This window comes from Rhododendron vialii, chromosome 1a, assembly GCF_030253575.1.
Source record: "Rhododendron vialii isolate Sample 1 chromosome 1a, ASM3025357v1".
Taxonomy (NCBI): Eukaryota; Viridiplantae; Streptophyta; class Magnoliopsida; order Ericales; family Ericaceae; genus Rhododendron; species Rhododendron vialii.
The window spans coordinates 44234112-44247735 of record NC_080557.1 but is presented as its reverse complement, the minus strand read 5'-3'; the positions used below and the strand labels follow the sequence as shown (position 1 = coordinate 44247735).

Here is a 13624-nt window from a genome sequence, read left to right as displayed (position 1 = left end):
TGCTGATCTTCCCCGGCACTCGTTGCTATAGTGGCCATACTTTTCACAATTGTAACACTGAACGTTACTTTTGTCAACGTTCGAACGATTGTTGTAACTGCCTCTTCTGCCTTGTCCTCCTCCTCGTGGATTATGACCTTGTTGTCCTCGTCCACCTCCTCTTGGAGCATAATTTTGTTGTCCTCGACCACCTCCTCTTGGAGCATGATTTTTATTCCCTCCTCTGGAGAATCCTCTGCCACCTCTACCTCTGGAATTTGAATTTCTAGAGCCTCTTCCATGGGAACCATAGCCTCGTCCCCTCTGAGATGTCCCCCCTTGCTCGTACCTTCCTTCATTGAGGGATAACTTCATTTGTAGAGCTTGTTCCGGGGCTCTATCATCGTCTCTGTGCAACTTCTGTTCGTGGGCTTGCAGCGAACCCACGAGCTCTTCAATAGACATGGTTGAAACGTCTTTAAGTTCTTCTAACGTAACAACGATGAAGTCGAATCTGCGATCCAAAGATCGCAAGATCTTTTCTATAACTCTCGTGTCGGTGAGAGTTTCGCCATTTCTCCTCATTTGATTTGAAACCACCATAATTCGAGCATAATACTCAGAAATAGATTCTGAGGATTTCATTCGTAAAGACTCGAATTCACCTCGTAGAGTTTGAAGGCGAATCCTCTTTACTTTGTCAGCACCTCTGTAGGTCTTCTGCAGCATCTCCCAAATTTCTTTGGAAGTTTTGGCGGAAGCGATGATCTCGAACGTGGCTTCGTCAAGTCCTTGATAGATGATGGACTTGGCTTTGCAATCCTTCTTTCGCTCGGCACGAAGTGTAGTCTTCTGTTCCTCCTTTAAAGCTGTTTCAGCTTCTTTTGAGGCGGGTTCATCGTAACCTTCTTCTACCACCTCCATAACATCTTGAGCACCCAGCAGTGCTCTCATTTGGATGGACCAATTATCATAATTGTCCTTGGTGAGCTTTGGAATAATAGCTTGGGATGTTCCATTAGCCATCGAAAACTAGAAATGATGGAATCTAGTTTACTGGGGTCAAAGTGAAATCTTTGCAACTTTTGAACTTTGACTAGATAACTTCAAAAGTACAGGAGTTAGACTGCAATTGAACCTTCGGTGGACCAGCTTTTATGGAAAGTAGCTCGGTAGGAGTAATGGGATCAGACAACTTGTCTGGTGGTGAAATAAATGTGATCTTTTGTTTTTTTTACAAAAACAAAGACACTTGCTCCTTTCTTCTTTGATTTTGACGATGGAACCAAAGAAGAAAAAATTGCTTCTTCAATCTGGAACTACAGAGACACACCGTCCGTCTGGCTTCGGGTGTGACCACTCCGGCTTCGTCTCAATGATTCGGCTTGGTTCACCAGACTTGTGGAAGATGAATAGCTGCGCTTTCACCTCCAGTCGGACAGCTTCGATCTTGCTGGGACTGAACTCGTCGGCGTGAGACGATTCAGTTTATGGAATCGAAAAACTGAGTGTCGATCACTTCTGTTTTTCTGGTGGAAAAGACAGATGGTTCTTTTTTTCGGCGCACTCAAAAAATCTGGGCAGCACCAAAAAAACTGATTTTGAGTCTGTTTGAAAAAATAGCAGGGCGAAGGTATGTTTTGTGAGAGAGATTCTTTTTCCGGGATTAGCCTAAGAGCTCTGATACCACTTTGTTGGGTGGAGGAGTATTGATCACACACTTATAATGTATGAAACTCACAAGAGAATTGCACAAACACACTCACAATATATTGAACTCATTCAATCTGAAAATAACATACAAAGAGAAGGAATTTCTCTCTCTGTAACTCTTTTATTCTCTTACTCCACTAACATATTTTACATAATCAGAATACATTCTTTTATAGGCAAATTAAACAGACAAGTAGATAACTTTGCAATAAATGCAAAGATCACAAATGGAAATACGGAAGCTTAAATTCAATACCCACGTTTTTGTTCTTGCTCTTCTTGCAGGCTTATCTGACTTTCATTCTTCACCAACTTACCCTAGGCAATCATAGCCTCCAAAACAATAGTTCCACACGTTCCAAATCAAGCTTACTGTTTATTTCAACAAACCTAACCAAACTGAAAACTTATTCGCCCACCTACCACGCCCACCGGATCTGGAAAAACCAGACCGGTACAGTCACCGGACTGGGAAAACCAACCGGGAAAAAAACAAGCCAAAGACAGCCGGTTCAAGGACCTCCGGCCAAGGATCAATCGCCAACGAACGCCACCCAGGAAGCTTGTGACTTATTGCCGGAGGGAATCGATCCACCCTACTTCATCTTCCGTCAGAGCTATCCCGAGCACCAGACCAGAGGGAGGCGGTTGCCCGTCATGTCCCTTCCGTAACCAGATCTTTCTCGCCTCTGCCATTTCCTTCTCCATCGCCTCCTCCTCCACTGCCAGCTCCTCTCCGCCCTCTCTCCACCGCCGCCGCCACCTCTGCCTTCTCCTCACCACCTGCGGTCGGCAAAGGAGGAGGTGGAGCAAGGGCCGGCAGCCCCCCCCCCCCCCCCCCCCCAGAAATCCTAACAGATGAAGTAGAGAGAGAAAGGATTTTGAATTGTGTGTTCCCATTGATATATGAGTGTTTATGTATTTATTTGTCTGCGTATCTTATTATTATCTTGTTTTTTAACCCAAGGGGTTGGCTGCAAGTGATCTTGGTTGGGACTTAAGGGTTTGCTCTCTCTTAAGACCTCATATTCGATATTCGATTTTCCTTGCCAACAACTTTTGATACCATCTCCATCTCCATTCTCGAAATTAACAGTACTTGATACCATCTCCATCTCCATTCTCGAAATTAAAACTGTCTAATACACAATACGACAACTTTCAAAAAACTATTTTTCTTGTAAAAATAATAGTATACATTTTTGAGTTCTCATTTTGCCTTGTAATTACTTTTTTTAGAATAGATGTTATATTTTTTAACCACACTATTTTTATACTATTTTATGAGATTTTGTACATATATTATTGGTTAATAAATCAGTCGATCGAGTTAAGGCAATTTCTGAACACCCTACTACAAATTCCTGAAGCCGCCACTGCTTTTATAATAGTCGACTGTTGTTGCTGCTAATGTTTTGCTGCTTTTGCTCTTTTGAAATGTTTGTATGTGACTAGGAGGAGGAGCATAGTTTTGATCTTTTATCATGTAGCAGATGGGCAGAAGGTTTGGTTTGGTTTGGTTTGTATTTAAGCAAGCCCAACGTACAATAGTGAGAAAACGTCTACGTTGTTGTATAGAAGAATATAAATCGATGGGTTCATCATATCTAGTATGGTTCGAGGAGGACGAGTGTCATCGCTTCCAGTGTTTCTCAACGAATCCTAGTACAGTAATTGTTAAAAGCTTAGGACAACTGAAGTTGCCGTTTCAAAGTTGAGCAGTTTTTGAATATTGCCCTAGGAGAGTTTTGTCAGAATTTCGACTCGACTCTACAGAAGTTAGGTTTTTGGAAATCAGAATTATGATGTAGTAGTATCTCAGATCAATATTTGAGCAGTTTTGAATGTTGTTGTTTTGGACTAAAAGTAGCAGATGTGGGGATCGGAATACGTGGGTATTAAGATTATTTTGGGTCGTTGGGGTGCCCGATTTTATGCTCGTCTTACGAATTTAATTGCAAATATGCGGGCACTCCACATTACAACAATTGAATTTTGCATTTTGACAAATGAAGGAGAGAAAGAAAAGTGGTTCTTAGTTACAAGTTCCATTTTCGATGATCTGGTGCTTTAATTTTGTAAGTCTGAAAATCAAGTTGATCTTTTTCTTTTTTGGTAAAAAGTTGGATCTTTTCAAGATCGGCTTACACGGAGTATGTCATGGCCTCAAAAACTTAGTATGACTTGTACACAATATTTTGGAAAATATCAAAAGAAAAACTCAAAAAGTTGGTTTTTGAATTTTTGTTGAATATTTTAAAAAAAAAAATTTGTGTAAAAGACTTAATTTTTTTACTTTTCCGATTCCTCTCGTCGAAACAAACCAATATAACATAAAAATTCGGTGTAAAACTAATTACAAACGTGAAAAAAATTTTGAATAAGAATAAAACGAAAAAGTTTTGAGGCACAATTTATTCATTAGTGTGAACAACCTTAAAGGAAAATATCCATATTCTCATAATAATTTTTTATGATCGAAAAGAAGAAGAAAAAAAAAAAAGAAAATTTTCAATGCCAAGTAGGTATATCCTACGTGGTGCTTGCTTGGCACTCTCGAACCGTCCGATGCGCTTTTGGATGGCTCAGATAAAAAATTTCTCTCCTTTTTCTCTCTCCAAATCTGAACCGTCCAAAATCTCATCGGACGACTCGGATGTGTCGAATGGGCATCACGTGGTACTCACATAGCACTGAAAAATTTTCTATAAAAAAAAAAAGAGACACAAAAAGTATAAGAGTAGTATTCCGTACATGATTAAAAAAAAACGCCACTATCCCAAAAGCGCTCTCTCTCACTGTCCTTTCAAATTTCAAATTCGGCGCTTCCCAAAGCTAGCCCCCCTCTCTCTCTCTCTCTCTCTCTCTCTCTCTCCTGTGCGTGCGTAACGAAAATGTGTGGGTATTGATAAGCATCAACACATTCGAGCGATCGGGACTCCAGCGTTCTCCATCGGAGGTTTGATGTTTCTAATCTCTACCAAAACCTTCTATTGTTAAAGCTAAAGGCTTTGTAGGGTTTATCAGTTTCGAAATATATATAATGAACGTTTCCAATACTCTGCACCGACTTTTGGTTTCGTATACCTAACAAAACTCATTGATGTTTTTTGCACGAGTTTGGACCTAGTTCCACCAATATCACTGTGCATAATAAGAGTTCATTATCTACAGGAGGTTGAGCAGCAGCTAGGGCTGATAAACGAACAAGTTACTCGAGTTTGAGCTCGTATTCGTTGTTAAAAGCTTGTTCAAGCTCAGTTTGTATCAGTTTATTACATAAGCAAACCGAGCTTGAACATTTGTTTAAAACTCATTAAGATTTCAAATAAAGCTTAAACGAGTTATTTCTCAGCTTGTTTGGCTTATGAGGTAGAAAAAATTCGACCTAGTCGAGATCGGCTGGATTAAAACTCGTTTGAGACCGGCTTATAAGCTTGAACATGTTTTGACCCTCATTAAGTTTTCAAACCAAGATTGAACAACTACTGCTTGGCTGGTTTATCGCCCCTAGCAGTAGCCAGGGGCAATTGGGCAAACCTATCGCCTTTTTTTCCTTCATATTTGGGGCTACGGCGAGTGAAACTTGGAGATAGAAGTCTTCTTTCGTTTCTCGACGGCGAAGTAAGACCATGTCATGAACTAATTGTTCGATAGTATGATTGGACTACTAGGATAGGAAGTCAAATCTAGCTCGGCAACGACTATACAGTAATGGTTGCGTTCGTAGAGGAAGTATTCAGGTCATAATTTTAAATAAGTACCTTCTTAGAGGAAGTATTCAGGTCATTGCCACAAATTAGATGTAACTCTACAATTTAGAGGAAGTATATCTACATTTGAGCCCTAATTTAGAGGAAGGATTTATGCTAACAATTAGCTTAGCTCTATGGTTTTCATATCATTAGTACAAATCGATGCGTCGGTAACATGTCAATATTTCTCCACTTAAAGAGAGAAGAGAAACTGCTGTCATATTATGAGTTCATAGTCATACCCATGGATAGAATGGATTTGTGAAACCCCACCTGTGATAGAAGGTGCCAAAGAGGTTATATATACACATGGCTAAGTATGAACTTAGCCAATGGGAGACATTAGTAGAGTCATGTACAACGATACTCGTGGTATTGGACAAGCAAAAGTTTGCGAAAAGCCTGAACCGAACATAACAATGGATAACGCATGATGTGGTGTTCTGTTTTGTATTGTTGTAAACTTGTGTAATTTTAAGCCTGAACTCGATTATGATAGAAGGTGAAGTTGCCTCCTAGCCCAGTTGGTCGGGCAGGTATGGGTACTTCTCTTGGTAAGGGTTCAAACTCCACCCCTACTCCCGTTTCCCCTAGGATGGAATAGATTGGGAGTTCTTCGACAATAGTAATTAGTAGGAGTTTAAGATGACATAATTTAGTAACTTGAATTTGTGTAGACTCCAAAGTTTACAGTAGAACAGTCTTGGTAAATCCTGCACTCAAAAAACTCATACTACGTGTTCCAGGGATGCGTTAGACAACCAGCAGACATCCTAGAGAAGACTCTTGCAAACGATGGCAAAGGGAAGTGTGAACAATTATGAGGAAGCTCGCAAACAACGAGTTGAAGCAAACAAAAAGCAATTTGAGGTAATTCATTTTCATCTTTTAACAACAGATATTTCCTCATATGTTTTTTCATCAGTCTCTTCACAGGTACAAAAAAGCTAATTTTGATTCAAATATATTAAGTTAAGCAGTGATAATATCATGTCGCTTGTGCATTACTAAGAAATGGAGTTTTGAGCAGTAATTCGCAGTTTTAGAACTTGGCAGTGTTTTGTTGCATGGGCTGAATTGGCTGTTGGACAATCACAATACATAAACTATAAACATTTGCTCTTTTCCTTTTCTTTTCTATACTTGTTCTATGTGTTTGAATCAGTCATAAGGATTTGCGATGGTACAACGGCTTATAAGCTTTGTCTCTAAATTAAGAATGAAGGATTAGATAAATTAAGAACGAAGGATTAGACTAACGGAAGCTATTTTTCTTCTGATTGTGTAAGAAACAACAAAGGAACCATTTTGGTTGATGAAACAAGATTAATAGTCGTTCTCCAAGTTTTTTTTACTGCATTCTACTTGATAATTATAGTTTTTACGATGTCTGTCATTGAAGGAGTTGGGGATCTTGAAGATTTCAAAGAGTCTATCCGATCTCAAAAAATCTGAGCAGAAGCCTACGGTAAGCATGATTTCTTACCTATCCTTTTGTCCTTCTAACAAAAATTCACCCTTTTTAGTTATGGCATGATCTCAATTTATGTTTTTCTAAAATTTGATGTCATTTTTCACAATGGTGCAGCAACGTCTTGCCAAGCCTAAATCAGAAAGTGTCTACATGATAGAACCAAGGCGTTCTTCGCGTGCACGCAATCCAGTTCCTACCTATCGCGATGAGGTTAGCACTAAGATTTCCTAATTTGCAGATCACCAACTATAAGAATATGGATGCTAATGCTTGATTCTTCATACCAAATTCCAATTTCTCATTTTGAATAAAATCTTTTGCCCCTTGAAGTATTATTACTATTTTCTAAAGAGTATAAGTACAATATGGAATTTGAACCTATAGTTGTGTGACCATAGGCACGTCTTGACATTTGCGTCCAACCAATGCATCGGATCCCATTAAGGTTATTTTGTGGACACTGATTTAATGAGGATGAAAAAGATGATAGAAAATGAGACTAAAGAATTGAAACTAAGGATGAGGAATAACTCTTTTGCCCCTCTTATGAGAAAGTAATATTCTCACTAATCATTGCTATAATAAGTATGTGGCCACAATGAAGATTTTTTCATGTAATATAAGGGGTTTTGGAGGTTCGGTTAAGAAGAGTTTTTTTTATCCAAACTCATTAAAGAAACAAGTCCGATGCAAGATAGAGAAGTTTGTTACTTCCTCTGTTTCAAAGAATGCGGGGCAATCTGGCTGTGTAGGATTGATACAGTTTTCATCATTAAAGTGTGGGAGGCTGGTTTGGGTTTTGTTTGTGGTCTGGGTAGGTTTAGGAGTTTGTGTGCTAGGGGCTTAGGGTAGGCCTCTTGTTTCTTGTTTGGAGGCCTGTTGATGGTTCAGTGGTGCTGATGTCTTTGTATGGAAATCCTGTCTGCTGTAAGGCGGTCATCTGGTTTCCTCTTTTCAACTCCATAGCCTTGGAGGGCTAAGAGATCATATGGATGGATTGATACAGTTTTCATCATTAAAGTGTGGGAGGCTGGTTTGGGTTTTGTTTGTGGTCTGGGTGGTGGTCTGGGTAGGTTTAGGAGTTTGTGTGCTAGGGGCTTAGGGTAGGCCTCTTGTTTGGAAGCCTGTTGATGGTTCAGTGGTGCTGATGTCTTTGTATGGAAATCCTGTCTGCTGTAAGGCGGTCATCTGGTTTCCTCTTTTCAACTCCATAGCCTTGGAGGGCTAAGAGATCATATGGATATGTTTTCTGTTAGCTGAATCCTACCTAGTGCTTATTTTGGTCAGTTGAGTTTTTTTTTCCAGATAAAGCTGTGCTTTCAACTCCAATGTCTTTGGATTCCTATTCATCCAATCTCTTGGAGGGCTAAGAGGTTTTTTTTTTTTTTTTGAGGTATTTCTGATGGATCATATTTCTAATGCTGATTTGAGCTGTCTTGCTGTGAAGACCTGAGAAGTTTTGTTGAATTCTTTTCCTGATGCTAACCCTGCTGATTCCATAGAGTATGAAGAACTTTATCTGCTGTCAGCTATGGTTCACTGCTCTTTCAACTCCAGAATTTGGAGGGCTTAGAACTTTTTTTCAGCCTATTTGCTCTTGATCTGAGTCTTTGATGTTATTCCATTACTGAGACCATCAAAGCTTGTCAAAGGACAAAAGATGGGGCTGTGATGAGTCATGGTGCTGTTTATTCAGTTCTTAATGTACATCATCTCATTTTTGCCTCTTATCAACTCCTATCTTGTGGAGGGCTAAGAGATCTACTTTGGGCGTAATTGCAAACTTCTTGGTGGAGTTTCTTATACTGTGAGATACCTACGCTGCATTTTTACCTTCTAATCTGCTGGAATTCTGGTGCTCATGTGCTTGATTGTTTATCTACTTCAACTGATGGACCTATGTTGAGCTTTGAGTGACTTGTTCTGGTGATTCCCATGGGGACTGGATTTTTATGCATAATAATATGTTTCTTGGTTGATTTTATTTGATTTTTATTTCAGGTTGACATAGGGCTTCCACCTTTACGAAAGAGATCAAAGCTCAATTCATCATGGGCAAGGTTGCATCGCTATTTCTACAATGATGTCATAATTATTTTCTCTTCTACTTTAAGGAGTAGCATATACTAAAGTTTCCATTTTCCAGCTATCTTGCAAGACCATTAGATGAAGTCAAAACTGCATCTTACGAACAAAGGGCTCATGCTTTCAAATCTGCTGAGAAGCTCGAAAGCAATCTCACATCCGGAAACCCATCTTTTGTCAAATCCATGGTTCGATCTCATGTTTACAGTTGTTTTTGGTTGGTAAGTGTTAATAGACAAATTGTCTATAATTTAGGTATATTGCACATGTTACATATTTTGTCATCCTAAATGTACCTATTGTGTTTATAACTCAATTCCCCATGTTTTTTAAGGGACTTCCTTCTAAATTTTGCGAAGATCATCTTCCAAAATCAACAATAGATATAGTACTGGAAAACGAGAAGGGTGCAGAATACGATGCTGTGTACATTGGCAAGAGAGTTGGGCTTAGTGGTGGATGGAGAGCATTTGCATTGGATCATAAGTTGGATGATGGTGATGCTCTGGTCTTTGAATTGGTTGAACCCGCACGATTTAAGGTAAGTTTTCAATGATGCCTACTATTTCCTGACGTGTCTCTGGAATCAATTTCCTTAAGAATTACGGAATATCGAGGAAAACATTATACCTCTTTTATGTGCTAATATTGCAGATTTACATTGTGAGAGCATCCAACTCCTCAAGTGAAGATGAAGAAGATGATACTGCAGTTGGGGATTGTGATGCTAAAAGTACATCAGATGGGGCCAAAGACCCTGATCAGAACGGTAAGGCAGAACCAAAACGTTCCACGAGATCAAAGAAAGTAGTGAGCTCAAAAACTGCAAGGCAGAAGAAAAAAAAAATGAAAAAGCAACAAGAATGATTTTCAGAAAGCCAGGTTATTTCGACAGAAAAATTCTTGAAACTCGACGGGTTCAAAACTTACATAGCTAGAGGATATATGCATCGGCATACTGATGCAAATTTTGCGGTAGTATATACAGGGTCACCTGATTATTGTAGAACCACTGTGTTGAAGAACCTGCAAATCTAAGTTGTAGTGCTTATTAGACTGGTTGTCTATTGCCATTACTGTTATTGCTACTATGATACTCCCTGTTATTGCATTTTGCCATTACCGTTATTGCTATTGCAATACTTCCTTCCCTTTAGACGCTTACTATTATATTTCTCATAATGGACACTTAAAAAGATACGGAGAAAACATCCGTGATTAACACTTTAAAAAGTACGGAGGGAGCATCCGTAATAGATGCTTAAAAAGATACGGAAGGAGTATCTTTCTTCTCAGATGACCTATCTTCCAAAGGATAATTTTCTCATGACTAAGGAACAGAAAGGCACCATCAAATTTCGATACTTTTTTACATTCGTGGAAGAGAAATCAATCAGTTGATTACTTCCAATTGAATAAAGATGGGAAAAAAAAAAAACACATTTGGCTAAAAGAGGATATCAAACTCCCCTGAAACCATCTGGAGGACATTCCCTGGTCAAACTCCCCTGAAACCAAAAACGGATCATGAAACAATATCTAAAGTACTAACAAAAGACACATGCCAAATGATGCCCAAAACAACACTTGCACAGATCAACTGTGTTGAAAATTTGACACAATCAAGCTTACACATTGCAGCGCTGGGAAACAAATTACCCACGGCCCAACCAACCAATGATGAAAAGCCACACAATGTAAGAAATACGGCAACCAAAAAGTAACTGATAAATAATACCCAATATCTGCCAAAATTTAAGCAAAGTAATCCAAGTTTCCAACATTCATGTAGAGGGCTAACAAAAGTCCCCCGGAAAGCAATAAAATGCGGAAAAGAAGACATTAAAAGTTCTTCAGATCAAGATACCACATTACAGATAACTAGAAACTCATATGGGAAATGGTAGCCTAATGCCCAGGAATCTTCAGTTGACAGAACTTCTAAGCGACTGCATCAAGAAATGCTCTTCCAGGTTGACGCTGCGCCAAGGGTCCATGACATCCAAGAAGCTGGCAAAGTTAAACCAAAACCCTTTTGAGTTTTACAATGCCTGATCTAAATATAGTAAAACCAAAACCCACTAGATTGGCAAGCGCACGTAAGACACTATACAAGGCATAGAAGACAAAAGATCAACCAAAGACAGAAGAAATAATAGATTCCTGAAAAAAATAGAAGAAAATTTTCTCCTGGGCAAGTTCTGACAGATTACCTTGGCATTGACACCATCAGACATAATGCGGTTTTCTGATTTCCATTTCAGATAATCGGCACGGCTGTACTTTGTAAATCCCCTGCCATACCAAAGAAGTCTATTAGTCTAACTTGTCATGAGGTCACAAAAGTCATATCAATAAAACAAAAACACAAATGATATATCTCGATAACTTAGTAAACAGTACAGGAACAATTAATTGTGGGCCTTCTGGCAATCTCCCCATATCTTGGATACAACTCCTAATTGTCACAGCAATTCTCCTCACGTCTAAATAGGAAACCCAAACACTCACCCTACTGCATTTTCCTACTTCAGGCACCCACAGTTAATACGGAAATTGTAATGCTAGCAAGATTAAGAAACTTCTACGCACCACTTCCTGCTGACAATGATCTTTTGACGACCAGGGAACTTGAACTTCGCACGGCGCAAGGCTTCCTGAGCATGTTGACTGTTTGTATCTTTGCAACGGACAGAGAGAAGGACCTGACCAATGGCAACTCTTGCACATGTGCCTTGGGGCTTACCAAAAGCTCCACGCATTCCAGTCTGGAGCCTATCAGCTCCAGCGCACGAAAGCATCTTATTAATACGCAGAACATGGAAGGGATGCACCCTCACCCTCAAGTGGAAGGCATCCTTTCCAGCAAACTTGGTCATGTACTTGTTGCATGCAATACGCGCAGCTTCCAGTGCCTCGCTGGAGACATTCTCCTTCTCCCAACTGACCAAATGGACACAGAAGGGAAACTCATCGACTCCCTTTTTCTTCATTCCTACATCATAAATCCTAATCTTAGAATCCGGCACACCACGGCAGTACCTGGATTTTGGGTAAGGCTTGTTTTTGATCTGGCGATAACACCTTGCTGGTCCTATAGCAGTGAAAAAAATATGAAAATCATCAGTATTCAACATTCAAAATTGAACTGAAGGCTAGACAATAAAACCTTATAATTAGTATAATTAGTATTATACGTGCCACATATGCATCACTCAGTTCCAAAAGCATCTCTGAAAGAAACAGAAGTAGAGTAACGCATACAACATCCAAATAGCACGAAAACTATTATAAACAACACAATATGTTTCACATATACACAGTACATATTGATTACACATACCCATGAAAGATAAACATGCTACATACATATACAGAGTCATTGAATGATCCACCATATACAGTAGTAAAGCCAATCTGTTGCTAAAACCAAATCCAAAACAATGAGCTAGGGGAGACCCATTTGGAAAAGAAAGATAACAAATCAATAGCTTTAAAATACCCAGCTCCCAGAACATAATGAATTAACCCTCTCAGAACCGAAACTGAGCTTATGGACATAATTGACAGCATAATCACAAGCGTAAATGATGTAAAATTGAAATCAGTACATGTTAGCCACACTATTCCTGCCTTCAATCAGAATACCACAAAACAAATCATGTTCCTTTCATTTCTCAGCAACCACACCCACAAGTAATTGGGAAAAAAGTTTTCACCTAAAAAATCAAGTGAATTAAAAGCTTTACATACAAATAAGCAACCAGAAAACTCGGGTCCAAATCTTTGAGAATCTCAAATTTTAGATCAGAAAGTCCAGATACTCAAATCGACTCTGAATACAGGTAAACCATACACCTCCGAAATGCAGATACACAATCGACTCACAGCTCCTTCCTTCTTTTTTCACAACTCACGTGTCCGGAGGCCAACTTAATCGCACCTCGACTAATCTTAGAAGAACAATCTCACCATCCACTGACGGAGGCCAATCAAAGCCGGAGCAAAGCACCGTATGTGTCGATTTACATGATCGAGGATAGCAAATACAAACTCGAGGAATAAAAATTCACCACAAAACGTACGCATCTATATGCAACCACGAGCGTAAACGTATATGCAAAGATTGTGGATAATCACATAGAGAGAAGAAAAGGCACTTACTCCTCCCCATTGCGGAAGCTTTGGGACTGGATCTGCGATTCGGCCCTCTGGAAACCCTAGAAACTGGAGGGAGAGGGCGTCTATCCGTATATATAGTGGTGCGTTTCCGAAGCGAAATGTTTGAAACCCTAGTCGCAGGGGCCGGATGTTGGGTAGATACGCTATGATTGGGTCAGCAACTTAATGGGCCTTCGTGAAATAAGAAGATGTTAGAGTTGGGCCAAACCTGTGTAGATTATGCGGTCAATATTAGGCCTGGATTCTAAACATCATTGAATTCTAGGGCCCAGCCTCAACAGGTTTACAAAACAGAAACACTACAGTCACCGACCGGGAGGGTCGGTGACCGGCCACCGACCCCGTGTGGGGTCCACTCCGGGCCCCGCACGAATGATCCGAGCCGCTCAATAATTTAAAAAAAAAAAACTGAGTGGGCCATGTGAGAAATAAGCTC

The 13624-nt window shown here is 39.7% G+C and overlaps 2 protein-coding genes across 4 annotated transcripts; one reads left to right on the top strand and one right to left on the bottom strand.

Annotated features, from left to right (window-relative positions):
- Window positions 1-4500: 4500 nt before the first annotated feature.
- On the top strand, window positions 4501-10134 carry LOC131319153 (putative B3 domain-containing protein At5g58280). 3 transcript variants are annotated; one of them, XM_058349312.1, is made up of 8 exons: window positions 4501-4651; window positions 6205-6317; window positions 6850-6915; window positions 7036-7131; window positions 8923-8981; window positions 9068-9227; window positions 9341-9547; window positions 9661-10134. In XM_058349312.1, the coding sequence occupies exons 2-8, from the start codon at window positions 6243-6245 to the stop codon at window positions 9871-9873; spliced, it is 876 nt and encodes a 291-aa protein (XP_058205295.1). In that variant the 5' UTR covers window positions 4501-4651; window positions 6205-6242; the 3' UTR covers window positions 9874-10134. The 3 variants fall into 3 exon arrangements, with proteins under 3 accessions (XP_058205295.1, XP_058205286.1, XP_058205280.1); XM_058349303.1 differs by having other exon boundaries at window positions 6194-6317; XM_058349297.1 differs by having other exon boundaries at window positions 4516-4651; window positions 6125-6317.
- Window positions 10135-10711: 577 nt separating this feature from the next.
- On the bottom strand, window positions 10712-13328 carry LOC131319144 (large ribosomal subunit protein uL16-like). The gene is made up of 4 exons (XM_058349288.1): window positions 13171-13328; window positions 11599-12100; window positions 11220-11301; window positions 10712-11016 (listed from the first exon to the last, which is right to left on the bottom strand). Exons 1-4 carry the CDS (start codon window positions 13178-13180, stop codon window positions 10948-10950), a joined length of 663 nt encoding a protein of 220 aa, XP_058205271.1. The 5' UTR covers window positions 13181-13328; the 3' UTR covers window positions 10712-10947.
- Between the last annotated feature and the right edge of the window lie 296 nt (window positions 13329-13624).